The sequence below is a fragment of the Lathamus discolor genome, chromosome 2 (assembly GCF_037157495.1).
Source record: "Lathamus discolor isolate bLatDis1 chromosome 2, bLatDis1.hap1, whole genome shotgun sequence".
Classification (NCBI taxonomy): Eukaryota; Metazoa; Chordata; class Aves; order Psittaciformes; family Psittacidae; genus Lathamus; species Lathamus discolor.
The window spans coordinates 17,941,637-17,954,757 of record NC_088885.1 but is presented as its reverse complement, the minus strand read 5'-3'; the positions used below and the strand labels follow the sequence as shown (position 1 = coordinate 17,954,757).

The window sequence follows — 13,121 nt, the reverse complement described above, 5'->3', positions numbered from 1 at the left end:
ACACAGATCTAGCCTCATTTTTTTTTAATTATCTTCATTATATCAGGGAAGTCTGATAACTGCCCTCCATCTGCTCAAGGGCACACTAATAGCTCATATCCCTGCTCCCCAAGTAGTCGGAGAAACCTTTGGCCCCATTGCCTTCATCACAGGAGGCACTGCCTGCTCCTCTACTGAAAAGCAGAGGACTGCACCCATGCTGCCTTTGCTCATCTGTGGCTGGAGCTGCGCCATCTTTGTTTTGTTGTCTCCTGTGACATTCCCCAGCCATTGCCGATATTGCGCCAGACTGCAGGGGTACAGCAGTAGACGGATGTCATGGCTAAGCTGGTGCTTGAGCAGCTGCAGATGGGGCAGACACGGTGGCATGCACTCTACTGCCCTACCTAAGTGTTAGGAGACTGCTGCAGATGCAGCAATGCCAACACAAAGGCAGGAAGCAGCCCAGCAGTCCTAATACGTTGCTTTCACTGATCAGCATGTTGCTTCCACATGTGCTAAGAAGAACCTGACATCTCGCATGCACGCCATGCAAGCTACCGGTGTTCCTCCCATGCCATGGACCTCATCTTCAGCTGTCCCTGCTCCTCACCTCACCCGTCCAAGCTCTCCAGCCACCAGTGCAATGCCATGACTGGCCAAAGGGAAGGAAAAGCCCCCCATCTTCCAGCATTCCAGCATGCCGCTCTCACCCGTGCCTCGGCCGGGCCTCTTCTTCCTGGTCTCTGGTGCCACCGCTGCGGGGGGCTGCGGGAGGCCGGGGGTGGGAGGGAGCGGCAAGGACTGGATGCTGCTTGGCTTGTGGAGTTGGGACAGCAGGTTGGGAGACTTGGGGGGCAGCGGCGGGGGCACGTCCGCGCTGGTAAAGGCTGGGGAGGGCGGGAAGGAGAGCCTGTTGGAGGTCAGGGGGTGCGCGTGGGGCGGCGGGGTGGGGGGCAGGCAATCCCTGCCTTCAGCTGGGGTGGGAGCAGCAGCCGGGACATCGGCTGTCCTGCTTGGAAACCCGCAGGGGGGCACGAAGGGCAGCGGAGGAGGAGGAGGAGGAGGAGGTGGCGGGGGTGCATGTGGAGCACCTGCCTGAAGCTTAGTGAGTCTGTCAGGCTGAGGAGGGGCCGCGCTGGGGGACACCCCCTTGGGGGGGCGCTCTGCTGGGGGGGGCACAGCGGGAGGAGGGGGGAAGGTGAGGGAAGGTTTGCTGGAAGCAGGAGGCGGTGGAGGGGGGGCCGGCAGGCTGGGCCGCCCGGGCACCGTGCCGGGTCCTCGGGGGGCGCTGGGGGGATCTGGTGGGGCAGCTGCCCTGGGGCCTTCGGTGGGATGCGAGGGGACGCTGCTCGCCTTGGCAGCGCTGCTGTTCGGTGGGGCAGCAGGCTTGGGAGCCGCTGGACGGATCCCAGGGAGCTGCCCGGGCTTCCCAGCTGGAAAAGAGGTAACACGTTATGCATTGGCTTTTTGGTCCCGCTCCTCAGGCAAAACACCGCGCAGGGCAAGCTCTTCATCTTCCCCTCCCCGGTGGTGGCCCCCAGTGACTAATTCTCCCCAAACACCTCATAATCCAACATGTTGCCCCTGGTGTAACGGGGTTTAGGAGGTGGTGGCTTCCAGTGAGCACCAGGGAATCTGCTCTCCTCCCTGCTCGTCAGGTCCTGCAAAATGGAACAGTTTACGGAGAAGCAGCTTTTCTGCAGAGGCCTGGATCTTCGTGCCAGCCCCACGTGCCTGGTACAGCCTGCTGAACATTGGTGAGCCGTCTGCTTGAAGGAATCGAGGGCCCTAGCGAAAAGGCCTCAAAGCGCACAAGTAGACTGACATGCACCAACTTGCACCCTTGAAGTGCTCACTTACGATTAAAAACTTCACACCAACTTTACATAAATCCCAATCCCACAGATAAAAGCCAAAGTCTTAAGAGCAGGGCCCAAAGGCTTCCCATAATGCACAGGTTCAGATGTTTCCTTTTCAACAGCGAATGTCCGAACACTTGACCTTACAAAACATATTTTGCTGATTAAATATCAAGGATTTTTCACAAAGCAAGATGTGAAAAAAGGCATCAATTCTATATTCACATAGTCTGATAGGCATGGTCATTGAAATTATTCAACAACTCACAGCCGCTGCTGCAGGTGGTGCTGTATGAGGAAGCCCTAGCACAAGCAGTGCTGTGCATCCTGGGTTTGCCTTCCAGGAAGAAACAAACAGCCCTGGATGTAGAGCCAAGGTCTGTCTTTCCCTGCACATACCTGCTTTGCTCTGTGCTGCCTGAGCAGGCACCAGCTGCCCAGCAGTGCCAGGGGCCATTGTCTGCCAGTCTACGACTCACCCCTCACTGGTGCTGGAGCTTCTTGAGGTGAAAGCAGCAGTAGGGCTCCCACACATGCCTCCCTCCTGCCTTTGTGAAGCAAGAACCTTCTTTGTCAGGTCACTAAGCTACCTTTCTGGTTCAAAGCTGTGCTTTATAAAAGCCAGAGGGCAAAAATCTTAAATACAGATCTTTAAAGTAACACACAAGCCTGTAACAACATAGAAATATACACTAATGGAGGGAGGGAAATAGGACCGCTTACCATTTGTGCTGAAGTTGATAAGCTCAGATTTTAGTACTCTATTCGAGGCACAGTTAGAAGTTTTCATTAAGCTAATATAAAAAGTCTCAAAACTCTGTACAATCTATTCAATCTCTTTCCTACCCCATTCAGAGACAGCTCATTATTTGTGTTTTAAGGAATAAGGCAGCTGAGGTCTAGAAAGATGATTTTAAGCACATTATTAATTGAGCCTTCCGTGAGTACATGATGAGCTAAGGGTTCAGAAAAAGCCCCTGTAGAAATCAATCAAAGCTCACGCCGAAGTACTTATACCCCAAATCACACTTCCCCCCAGCTATTCTTAGACACAAATGAAGCCCTTACCTGACATGTCCCTCTGGCCTGCTGGTCTGAGGACAGGAAAGCCACCCGCAAATAAGCCTCCCAGGGGCTGCTGAGGGCCACTTTTGTTACCGGCTGGGCTAACTCCATCTCTGTTAGTTCCTTTGGGCTCTGTTAAAAAGAACAAAAAACCCCAGGGTGTATCAGAAAGTCACTTCATCCTCACACTGCTAAACTTGGCACCAAACATAGCCAAGACCAGACTTTTCCCTCTTTAAGCACTCAGCAAGGAAAGTTACTGGTAATACAGTAAACTGCCATTAATTACTCTCTGATCTGTATCTTGGGGAAAGTACTGTTTGGTGCTTTTTAATCTCACATCAGTATTGACACCAGAAAAGTTGTGCTAGCCAGCATTACATTTATGCTTCCAGATTTCCTTGCTATTTTTTGTTCTCATTAGTAAAGAACAACTTTTCTGCTAGAGCCAACAGTTCCCACTTAAACATTTTGTTGAGAAACTCTCAAAGATTTCATTATGTGTGTTTTTTTGGGATGAGGAATCCCTGTTAAGGTGATCAGTTACTGAGCCAGTTACATTATGAAGTGTTCATAGTTACTGATCTTAGAGCAGCATGCAAGTTTAGAAAGTGTCCCCTTTCTGCACCCTAAAGCCCTGTGGAGATGCAGCCCTTTGCTGAACTTCAAACCTGCCCTCCAGTTTGAACACCCTCCAGCTGACCTCCACGACTGAAGGCCTTGCTCAGGATCCCGGACCTTGCTCAGGAGCACACACTTACTCTCAATCTGTGGTGCGCTGCGGTCGTTGATTTGAGTCACTTTTCTTAAGCGAGTTCCCTGCTGGATATCAGCTAAGAGTGCATTCCGTGCCTTTTGGTCTTCCTTTTGCAGCTTTGGTACCTCTGAACTTGCCTGTGGGCAACAAGAGCATTAGATGGCAGGCACACACAGAAATGGAAGCTTCAAAAGGACTCATGAGCAAACACAGGGTAGAATATTAGAAATTAACCATTCTTGGTAGCCAACAGTTCAAGGCCTTTGTGTTGAATCAACAAGAACAGGATCCAGTTGTACAGGAGGCAGGAAGGCTGAAAGTTCAACACAGAAACTTGAACAGGGGAAGTTTAGATTGGATGTAAGGAGGAAGTTCTTTACTGCAGGGGTGTTGAGGCACTGGAATGGGTTGCCCAAGGAAGCTGTGAATGCTCCATCCCTGGCAGTGTTCAAGGCCAGGCTGGACAAAGCCTTGGGTGACATGGTTTAGTGTGAGGTGTCCCTGCACATGGCAGGGGGGTTGAACTTCATGATCTTTAATGTCCTTTCCAATCCAAACCATTCCATTATTCTATGATTCCTTGAAAACAAAAAAACCAACTTGATCATAGCATTCTGAAAGCAAAACCAAAATCGAAAATACTTGTCCAGCTGCTGAATTAATAAGATGTCAGATTTCCTCATCTTAACCGAAGAATTATACCAATGCAACTTCACTTGTGGTTATTTTTGTACCTGACAAAACCAAGCCAAACCCAAGCTAGCCTCGCAGAGCCCCACTAGATGGCACTCCAGGCCGCTGCTAGTGCCCGCCGCGTTCCTGACACCTGATGTAAAACTCCGAATTAAAACCTGGCCGAGGCTGTAACCTATATTATTGTAAAATATTAGAGCCCCCCCCACTATCACACGGCTTCCTAACCTGAAGCAGCGCTGCCTGCCCTTGTGCTCACGGGACAGCCTGCCCCACTGCCCATTAAGCCGGCCCAGAAAAGCTGCCAGTGCAAGCAGCATTAGGTCAGCCAGGAACTCTTTCCACTCGCATTTTCTGTAAGGTGACAATACTCACTGTGAGAAATGGAAATACCATAACTGCAAGAGGGCGATTCCCCTTCTCACAAAAGCTTTCTACCCGTATCTTCAACTTCACACCTCTCTGCTCCCGCTAGTGACTTTGCTGTATCAGGACAACCGGGATCTAGATGGATCTGATCAAGACTTGTTTAAAATTAGATCCAGCAGCTGTCTTTTTGTTTCCGGGTTCAAGTGTCCGTATATTATGCCAGCTGTCCACTTCATCTCACTGATCCTCTTCTCTGAGCAGATAGGCTACTGGAACATGAAGTCTTCATATGCCAATAGCTATTAGGCTAAAATACCCCACATGTGACAGGTTGTATTCATGACCGACCCATGACTTGATATCACTGTAACATGGTTAAGAGATTAATTTGTTCACAATCTGTAGCACATAAAAGCAGCAGCACTATTCTGCAGACCCATAATGCAGCAAACAAGATGCCTTTCTCTTTCAACAAACCCCCTTACTTCAAGCACAACTCCATCCCGTGCCCCAGCTGCTTCTTCTTCCCCCTTGTGTACGTGAGAGATACAATCTTCCCTGCCCAGCCTGGTGGACTCGGGTGATTGATTAGCTGCTGAGTAGCTTGATATGGATTCTCTTTTTCCATTACAAAGTCAAGATGCTCCAGGGTGTAGTGTTGCCTGGTTGCACAGCGGCCAGAGTTCCTTCGGATTTGTTGTTTGCTGCCTGCACTCCCAAGGCCAGTGGCAGTCCCTGCCAGTAACTGTTTCCCCAGGTAAGTCTCTCACCCATTCACCTACTGATGCCCAGTGTTTGCAAACCTGTGTTTTCACCATATTCCTTTGTGATACACAATCAGAAAGGAACCTTCCTCCCACCGATTAAGAAATTAATCTGGGATGCACACTCATGCTATGCCTGCAATCCATAGCACGAGAACAGATACCAAACATGTAAGTTGTGTATCAAGAAAAAAAAAGAGGAACTCTATGGGTGCCAAATCCTCAATCCTAATCACATGCAATAGAAGCGTTTCAGCATGAAGACAAATACATTTTGAGTCACCGAGGAAAGCCAGCTGCAAGACAAAAGATGTAATCCTGAGGCTGCTTTCTACCCTGCCATCTGCAGGGCAGCCACATTTATTTACACAATGAGAAACATCTCCATCTTTCAGTGAAAATCAGGAGGGAAGAGAAGAATGTGAAGATCAGTTGTTTTATCAGATGCCAGAGCTGCCTCAGGTAACACAGGGTGAAATTAAATTCCATACTTTGTTTACATGAATTGGTTAGAGAACGGTGGGTTCTCATTACCTTAGTAACCACTAGGTTATTCTGCTGCTATTTCAGACACAAAGAATGGCACATTCAATACATTCTTGGAAATAGAACAGATCAAACCACATATGCAGATAGCCTGGATGTGAGTGAACTCCTCCCTTTTCATCTCACCAGACTCCACTAGTTCTGTCTTCAGTGTTCCAAATTACATACTCAGCTTTGCCCTTGAGTAAGGTATAGGGTCAATGCTTGAGCATTGTACCTGTAAACAGGAAAATACCATCAAATCACAGTATCTAGAGTGACATTCCAGAGTGTAAATCACCAGTGATGGAAATAAGCATTTCAAAATTTGCAGCTGATAACTGAGATTGGCAGAGAAATGGATGAGGACAGCACGGTTATACAGAGATCCAAACCACTGCAGCTTGAGGAGCTGAGAAAAGGACAACAAATCCAAGCATGCTCCTCCACCACTGGGGGAGAAAATAATGAAGGGAAAATAACAAAACCCCAGAAGATGCATAATATGCAAATATAAGCTGAAAACAGCTGGATGAAAAGTTCTGGCCATACCTCTGAGAGGAAAGCCTGCGTCCAGAGTGCCACAAGCCTGAACCTGGCAATGGGCTCCAGCAGTGTGCCTGACCTCCTAGCACAGTGCTGTGGCAAGAAGGGATAGCACACTCCTCTGAGATGTTTTACCCTTTCAGAAAAAATCATGTGAGCAAAAATTAAATTACAGGTTCAGTTCTGGCCTGCAGATCTCTAAAGCAACGTTGGAAAACTGAAGCTGCACAGGAAACAGCCAAAGCAGTATTCAAATAGGATGGAGGAAACAGTTCAGGTTTTAGCAGCTCAGTGTGGTCTGCCAGCCCCGAAATCCACCCGAAGGTGATCTGCCTGCACAACACACTGACCTTCACAGGGAAATGCTGGTGAGGACTCAGCAGAGACAGGGATTTGGTGAATTAATGGAAGACACAGCCAGGGAAGCTCTGATTAGAAAGCAGCAAGTATGGGAGCAGCAAGACTGACAGTCCCGTGCAGCAAAGAGCTGCGAGTGGCAGCAGACTATCAATTCCTTGGGCTTCAGATCAGGGCTGGATCCTCTCTGGCAGAAGTGGGTTTTGTGAAGCACAAGTCATTATGCCCCATGCAGAACTACTTACTGACATGCAGCACCTTGCAGTGGGCAGGAAGCCCATGGTTCATAACAGTTTCTTCCATTTACGAATTCTGTGTGAGTCATTTTGTTTAGGAGAATAGCTCTGTTTATGCTGTATATACGGACCACACAAAGTCTGGTTCTGATTAATCACAATCTTAACACCCCAAACTGGATTGTGTGAGGCAAATTACTTGCTGAGAGACTTTTGGTTTTAAGGAAAATGGACTGAAATCCGTGGCAGTGATCTCCACTTCTGGGTGTATGACTGCTGAGGTGCTTGCATCACCTTGGGAAAGTCACCTTACATCTTGCAAGACAGATGGGAGCATTGACCTACCCTCTGGGCTCCCATAATACTTAAAATATTTAAGAAGTATACATGCTCAGATACTAAACTGATGTAAATGCAGAAGGCACCAGGCATTTGAGGAAGTTCATAGTAGTGCTAACTATTGCCTTTCAGAACAAAAAAGGGAAAATCCTCTGGACTCCAGGCAGGTATTGCAGGTCACAGACGCTGGCACAAGGCATAAGCAGCATGTATTTTGGTAAAAGAAGAGTTTGAGGACACCCCTTAACAAGCCCTTGCCTTTGTATTATTTTTTTCTCTGCCATGCTTGGCCAAACCTGCACAGACAGGGGCTGAGCCAAGGCATCTTCACCAGTGCAGTGTGCAACCCCCCAGGTTTGGCTTTTGAAGAAGGGAAAGACGTTGCAGCAAGATAAAGATGGGAATTAGAACCAGATGAGGGGTTTGGAAAGAAATGATCTTGAAGTCCTTTCCAAGCCTAACCATTCTATGATTCTATGAAAGAAGGATGAACAGAAAGCTCTAGGGTAAGGGATACTGGATCACAGACACGCACACATTCATGGAAACAAGAGTTCCTGGGCCAGTGCTGGCCCTCTCTGGCATCCAAGTCAGCATGATTCAGATGCCAAACTTACATTAAGAAACGCAAAAGAAAAAGTGTACAAACATGGCAATAGACAATTAATATCAGCATGTAGAACAGCAGACAAGGCAAAAGCAGCTATAGTTGCATAGAAAATATGGTCAGTAATGTGACAGTGCCAAGTCTGGCCAAAGAAATCATCCACCAATAGAGAGACAAAACTGAAACACCTAACCTTAATTCAAGGACCTGCAAAGCATTAAGGAAGAGCCTGAACAACTGGAAATATAACAAAAGTCCCCATCCAAATATTACTCCTATATTAGCAATAAGTAGAATTCTGGTGTAGACATATATAGATTGATCAGGAAAGAAGGTGAAGGTAGCTGTGTGACACTGTATGTGAGTCACGTCAGAAGGAATATGGAGAGGAAAACACAGCTTGTTGGGGGCTGGTAAATCATCTGAGGAAGGATGGTGGTTGTTCTCAGCACCCATATGGCACAGCAAGGCTCTCCAAGTAGGAGAGAATGGAGGGAGAGAGGATGAGTGCATCCCCATCCAGCCATAAGGCTCCAGCTCCTTTGAAGGAAAGCCAGGCACAGGGCTGGTGCTCATAACAGTCTTGGAGGGCACAGACATACAGTGAGGGCCTTAAGGGGCAACGTCCAGCTAAAATACCCTTCTGGGAACACTGGTGATGAAAATGAGTGGACTAAGAACAGGGAAGATCAGCTTGCAAGCAACTTACTCTGTAACTTCACTTAACCACAAGCTCCTGACCACGAATGCTCCATAAGGAGATCTCTGTAACCATCAGGACTAATGTATTTACATGAATTAAACTCTTTAAAGACTGCACCCTTTTCCAAACAAGAATTAACAGCAAAAGAATACATCGACAGCAAGATACCAGAACATTCTAACAAGCTACAATGTCCTAATCTTGTAATATAAGAATGAGGTTGTTTTGGAGCAAGGTAGAATATGGAAGATGACCAGGAATCTCAGTGCTAGCTAGCCAGGATATCTTCCTTGACATAACATAGGATTATAGAAGTCATCTACGCTTTTGTGGCCCAACATGAAATCTGAAACCCCAGAGGAACTTGTTTTCCCAAGGTGAAATTAATAGATCAGAATTATGCCAAGAATTCATGATTCTGTATTTGCAGCAGCAGCAGTTTGCCCAGCAGGCAGGAGCATTGCTTTTACAATGAATTCCCAGAGCAGCAGCCAAAGCCTCCCCTGAGAATGTGCCGAGAAATGCAACTGCAACAGAAAGCTTATTAAAATAACAAAATAAACCCAGTTTCCAGGAAGTCACAAACAGAAGTACAATAGAGTATTGTCATCCTTCTTAAAGTTACTTTAAATATGCATCAGGTGTGGTTTCACGCATGTACTGTCAAATGCAAAGTAAAATAATCAAAACAATCTCCCTGTCCAGCTTAAGGAAAAATCCAACAAGTCTCAACAACAAAGCATGTGGCTGCTTTCATTTTAAGTATTTTAACCTGTTTGCTTATAAAGAAACTTGTGAGATCTGGTACGTGTGAGTTTGGGTTCATCTATTCACAATAGAACGCTGACCTCTGATTTAAAGCTTTTTAATGATGGGAAACCTCGCCACAGCACAAGACTCCACCTGCACAGTCAATCGCAACATCGGAGCTGCTTCTTGTGTTTCTGCTGTGTAGCATACGATGAAACTAATTAATTCTTGGCACTTGGTCTACATGGCTAAACACGGCAGCCTCTCAGCCTTCGAGCAAGCTCAGCTCCAGACGCTTCCCATGCGAGTGGTCACCCTCCAGCCAACTTTTCTGAGGTAAACCATGCAAGGGGACCTGCCAAATAGCTTCCTGGCAGCCAATAAAGGCATTGTTTCAAGAGAATGACAGGACCAGCATTTCACGATCCCATCTACACCCAGCTCAATAATGATTAACTGTGATCTCAGTCTCCATCACACAAAGTTCTGCAATCTGAACCTGCCAGGTTGAAAAGGTCATTGAGCAATGTGTGTACTTAGATAGGCTGTGCCTACACTAGCCTTGTTCCTCAACTTCTAGCAAGGGAAGTACCGTGCAGGAGTTGTTACAGACCTCTTCCCGGGGTTCTAGCCACCACCTAGTCCTGGCATTAGTCCCAGATGCTGAGGCGTTTCAGTGCGAGCAGAGCCCAGTGCCTGCTCTGCTCTAGCGTCTACCTGCTCGAAGTGTACCAGCAGAAACAGTGGCAGGAACAAAAGATGACAGAATAGCATAGCAGGAGTTTCTCTGCTCTACACCTGCATTCCAGTGCTCATTCCAAACACTACTATGCCCAGTAAAGCCCTCTTCATTTTATGTTAGCATCACTCCATCAGACAATGTAAAATCTTGTCTACTCAAAGGTTCAACTGGTCCTGTTAGTAATGGAGCAGTGGGCTTATTAACAAAGGTGTACTTCAAGTTTTCCAGTGTGGGTTGCAAAATTTCTGTGCCTGAATGCAAAAGCACAACAGAATCAATATGATGGTTTATACCTGCTGAGCCATTTAGCTTTTCTGTGGGTATTTAACCTTCCGACACACGCGTTTTAAATACAAATTCTGGCTGTTCTTTCACTAAAAGAAAGTATGCAGTAACAGAAGCCATGAAAATGGGGGCAGTGTGAAATAAAAACTCCTCTAGAAGTGTTTCTCAGCAGTTCAGAAAGATCCTAAGTCAGATACCAAAAATACCTTGAGACTGGCTTCAAAAATAAATCTGAATTTCACCTTTTGATTTCTAATTCCTTTTTTATTCACATTCCCAACTTTTCCTCTGCATCGATGACAACGGAAGGAAAAATTCTTATATAAACAGGAAAACTGAGACCCTGGCATTGCAATGGAAACATCAAGCAGCATGAGGCTGAATATACTGTTGGGAGAGCTGGTGATGCTACCGCTGTTTGTTCTCACTGTCTAGCATAGCTGGGTCCCCACAATGACTACTTTGAGTATTGATGACAAAATATTCAACATGTCAGAACCTACATGTATCACAAATTGTATCACATTCTAAGAACAGTAGGGCATTTTCCCCACCCAGTTACCTGTATAGAAGCTACTGATCTTTCTGAAATGCCTTTCAGCATCCATGCAAAATTATGGTCAGCCCAAGACAGGAAAAGAGTGAGAAATAACATTTCTTGCAATGTCACCTTCCAGCCATGCAGGGAAGTCCAACTCAAGTACTGCTATAATTCTGGGTTCTCTTTTAATTAAAAAGCTACAAGTGTAGCATTAATTGACAGATGGAATTTAATATGTAGCCACTGTGTATTGCTTTTCCAGGGCAATATTACCTTGTGGTTAGAATGGTAAATTAACCTATTAGCTCTCTGCAGCTAGGCTGCTTCTACCGCACAGGTTTGTTTGTTTACACTGGTACCTCTGGGACATGCTGCAATTTCTATACTTTCATATGAAAATTACACATGCGAAAGAGAGCAAAAAAAAGAGCAATAAATTTAAATGCTTTTCATTCCATGCAGACATGAACAACACACAACATTGTGAAGAAACCTGCAAAACTGAAATCACCACCTAAATACATTAAATGTGCTCACCTCAGAGATCTCAAGTAAAGCATTCAAGATTAGCGCATGTGAACACACATGCTCTTGTATCTGTCCACATGAAACACACAGAGCAATGTTAGTATTTAGGTTTTCTTTACACTTTCCAAACCTTTCCTATCTCTCACTTACCCCTCCTGCATTTGTTGACTACGAGAATAGAAGGCTAAAGCAGCAACACTTCAAGATGCCACAGCTAAGTAATCCCACACTTTCCACTACCTGAAAATTAAGTGACATAAACCACACAAAGGCACACCATTTTTTTCTATATAATTGCCTCTCACTTCTGTATGACAGCAGACTGGTATGAGATGTGATACATTATTTAAAACACTATAAACCAGTTTCCTTTATTTTGGCTGGAACAAAGCATTCTCAAAGATTTCAGCTGCACTTAGCCCAGCTTTTAGCACAGTCTGCGCAATGGCCAGTCATCAACAAGATGCACTCAATCTGCAATAAATATGATCTAGTATCTCCTGACTTGGGGAATTCATGACAAAGTACTAAATGTCATCTTACTCACAGCTCACATTAAATTTTAATAAGCACATTCCTTCATCTCTTGTAGTTGGCATTACGCATGATTCTGTTCTTCCAGTGTTATGCTTGCACATCTAAGGGTCTGAATGAAAACTGCAGAATTACCTTAATTTTTACAATAAATGACTAGCAAGTATGCACACACATTATGCATACACACTTACAAGCACACATTCTCTTATATTTGGTAAGACCAAATCAAAACACCATAAATCATCATTACCTTCAGCCAAGCTGTTTTGTATGTGTTGTTTTTTCTCCTTCCAAAGAACAGTATTGCTAAATGTCATAGGAGCAAGCCCAGCTCCCACAGACTTCAGGTAAGTACTGCAGCTCTGAATTTGTTTGAAAGGCTGAAGGAAACAGCTCAACAAGGTTTATACTCTGACAACTGTGTGGAGGAGGAGAAAAGAGCATTCCCCCAAGGAAAACTACCAGTTGATGTTTTTCTTAACCTTGGAAATCCACCTCTGTAAATTGTGTATTTATTGTAGTGTTATACCATGAGGAATTGCTTTTCTGAGTTTTTAGTACAGGGGTAGAAAATAAGGTAGGATAACGCAGTAAACCCTGACATACGTTTATCTACATATGTTTATCCTTTTTCTCTTTTTATTTTAGACTACATTAGAGTGACGTAATCATGAACATTCATGCACGTGCCAGCCAGCATTCAGTATTATTTCAAGTTTCACACCTCTTTCACTAAAGTAACCATATTCCTTTCTTCTGCTGCTCTCCTAGTTAACAGTATGTCAATAAGGCAAATAAAATCCTTGTGCTACTTTACTGGCTTTAATCGTTCAATCCTTGCAACTTTTGGGGTTAATTTCTATGCTAAGACTTTAATAATAACAATTCTAAAGAGAACAGAAGTATTTTCTTAAACTCCACAAACATATGAATCAT

General features: G+C 45.4%; 1 protein-coding gene across 9 annotated transcripts in view; it reads right to left on the bottom strand.

The window, feature by feature from the left end:
- Positions 1 to 13,121, bottom strand: part of WIPF3 (WAS/WASL interacting protein family member 3) — a 47,790-nt gene that overhangs the window by 3,452 nt on the left and 31,217 nt on the right. For all 9 annotated transcript variants that reach the window (XM_065665967.1, XM_065665969.1, XM_065665964.1 and 6 more), the window contains 3 exons: positions 3,668 to 3,800; positions 2,910 to 3,038; positions 693 to 1,415 (listed from right to left, as the gene is read on the bottom strand). In XM_065665967.1, coding sequence (XP_065522039.1) covers positions 693 to 1,415; positions 2,910 to 3,038; positions 3,668 to 3,800 — 985 coding nt within the window. The remainder of the gene's footprint in view (positions 1 to 692; positions 1,416 to 2,909; positions 3,039 to 3,667; positions 3,801 to 13,121) is intronic.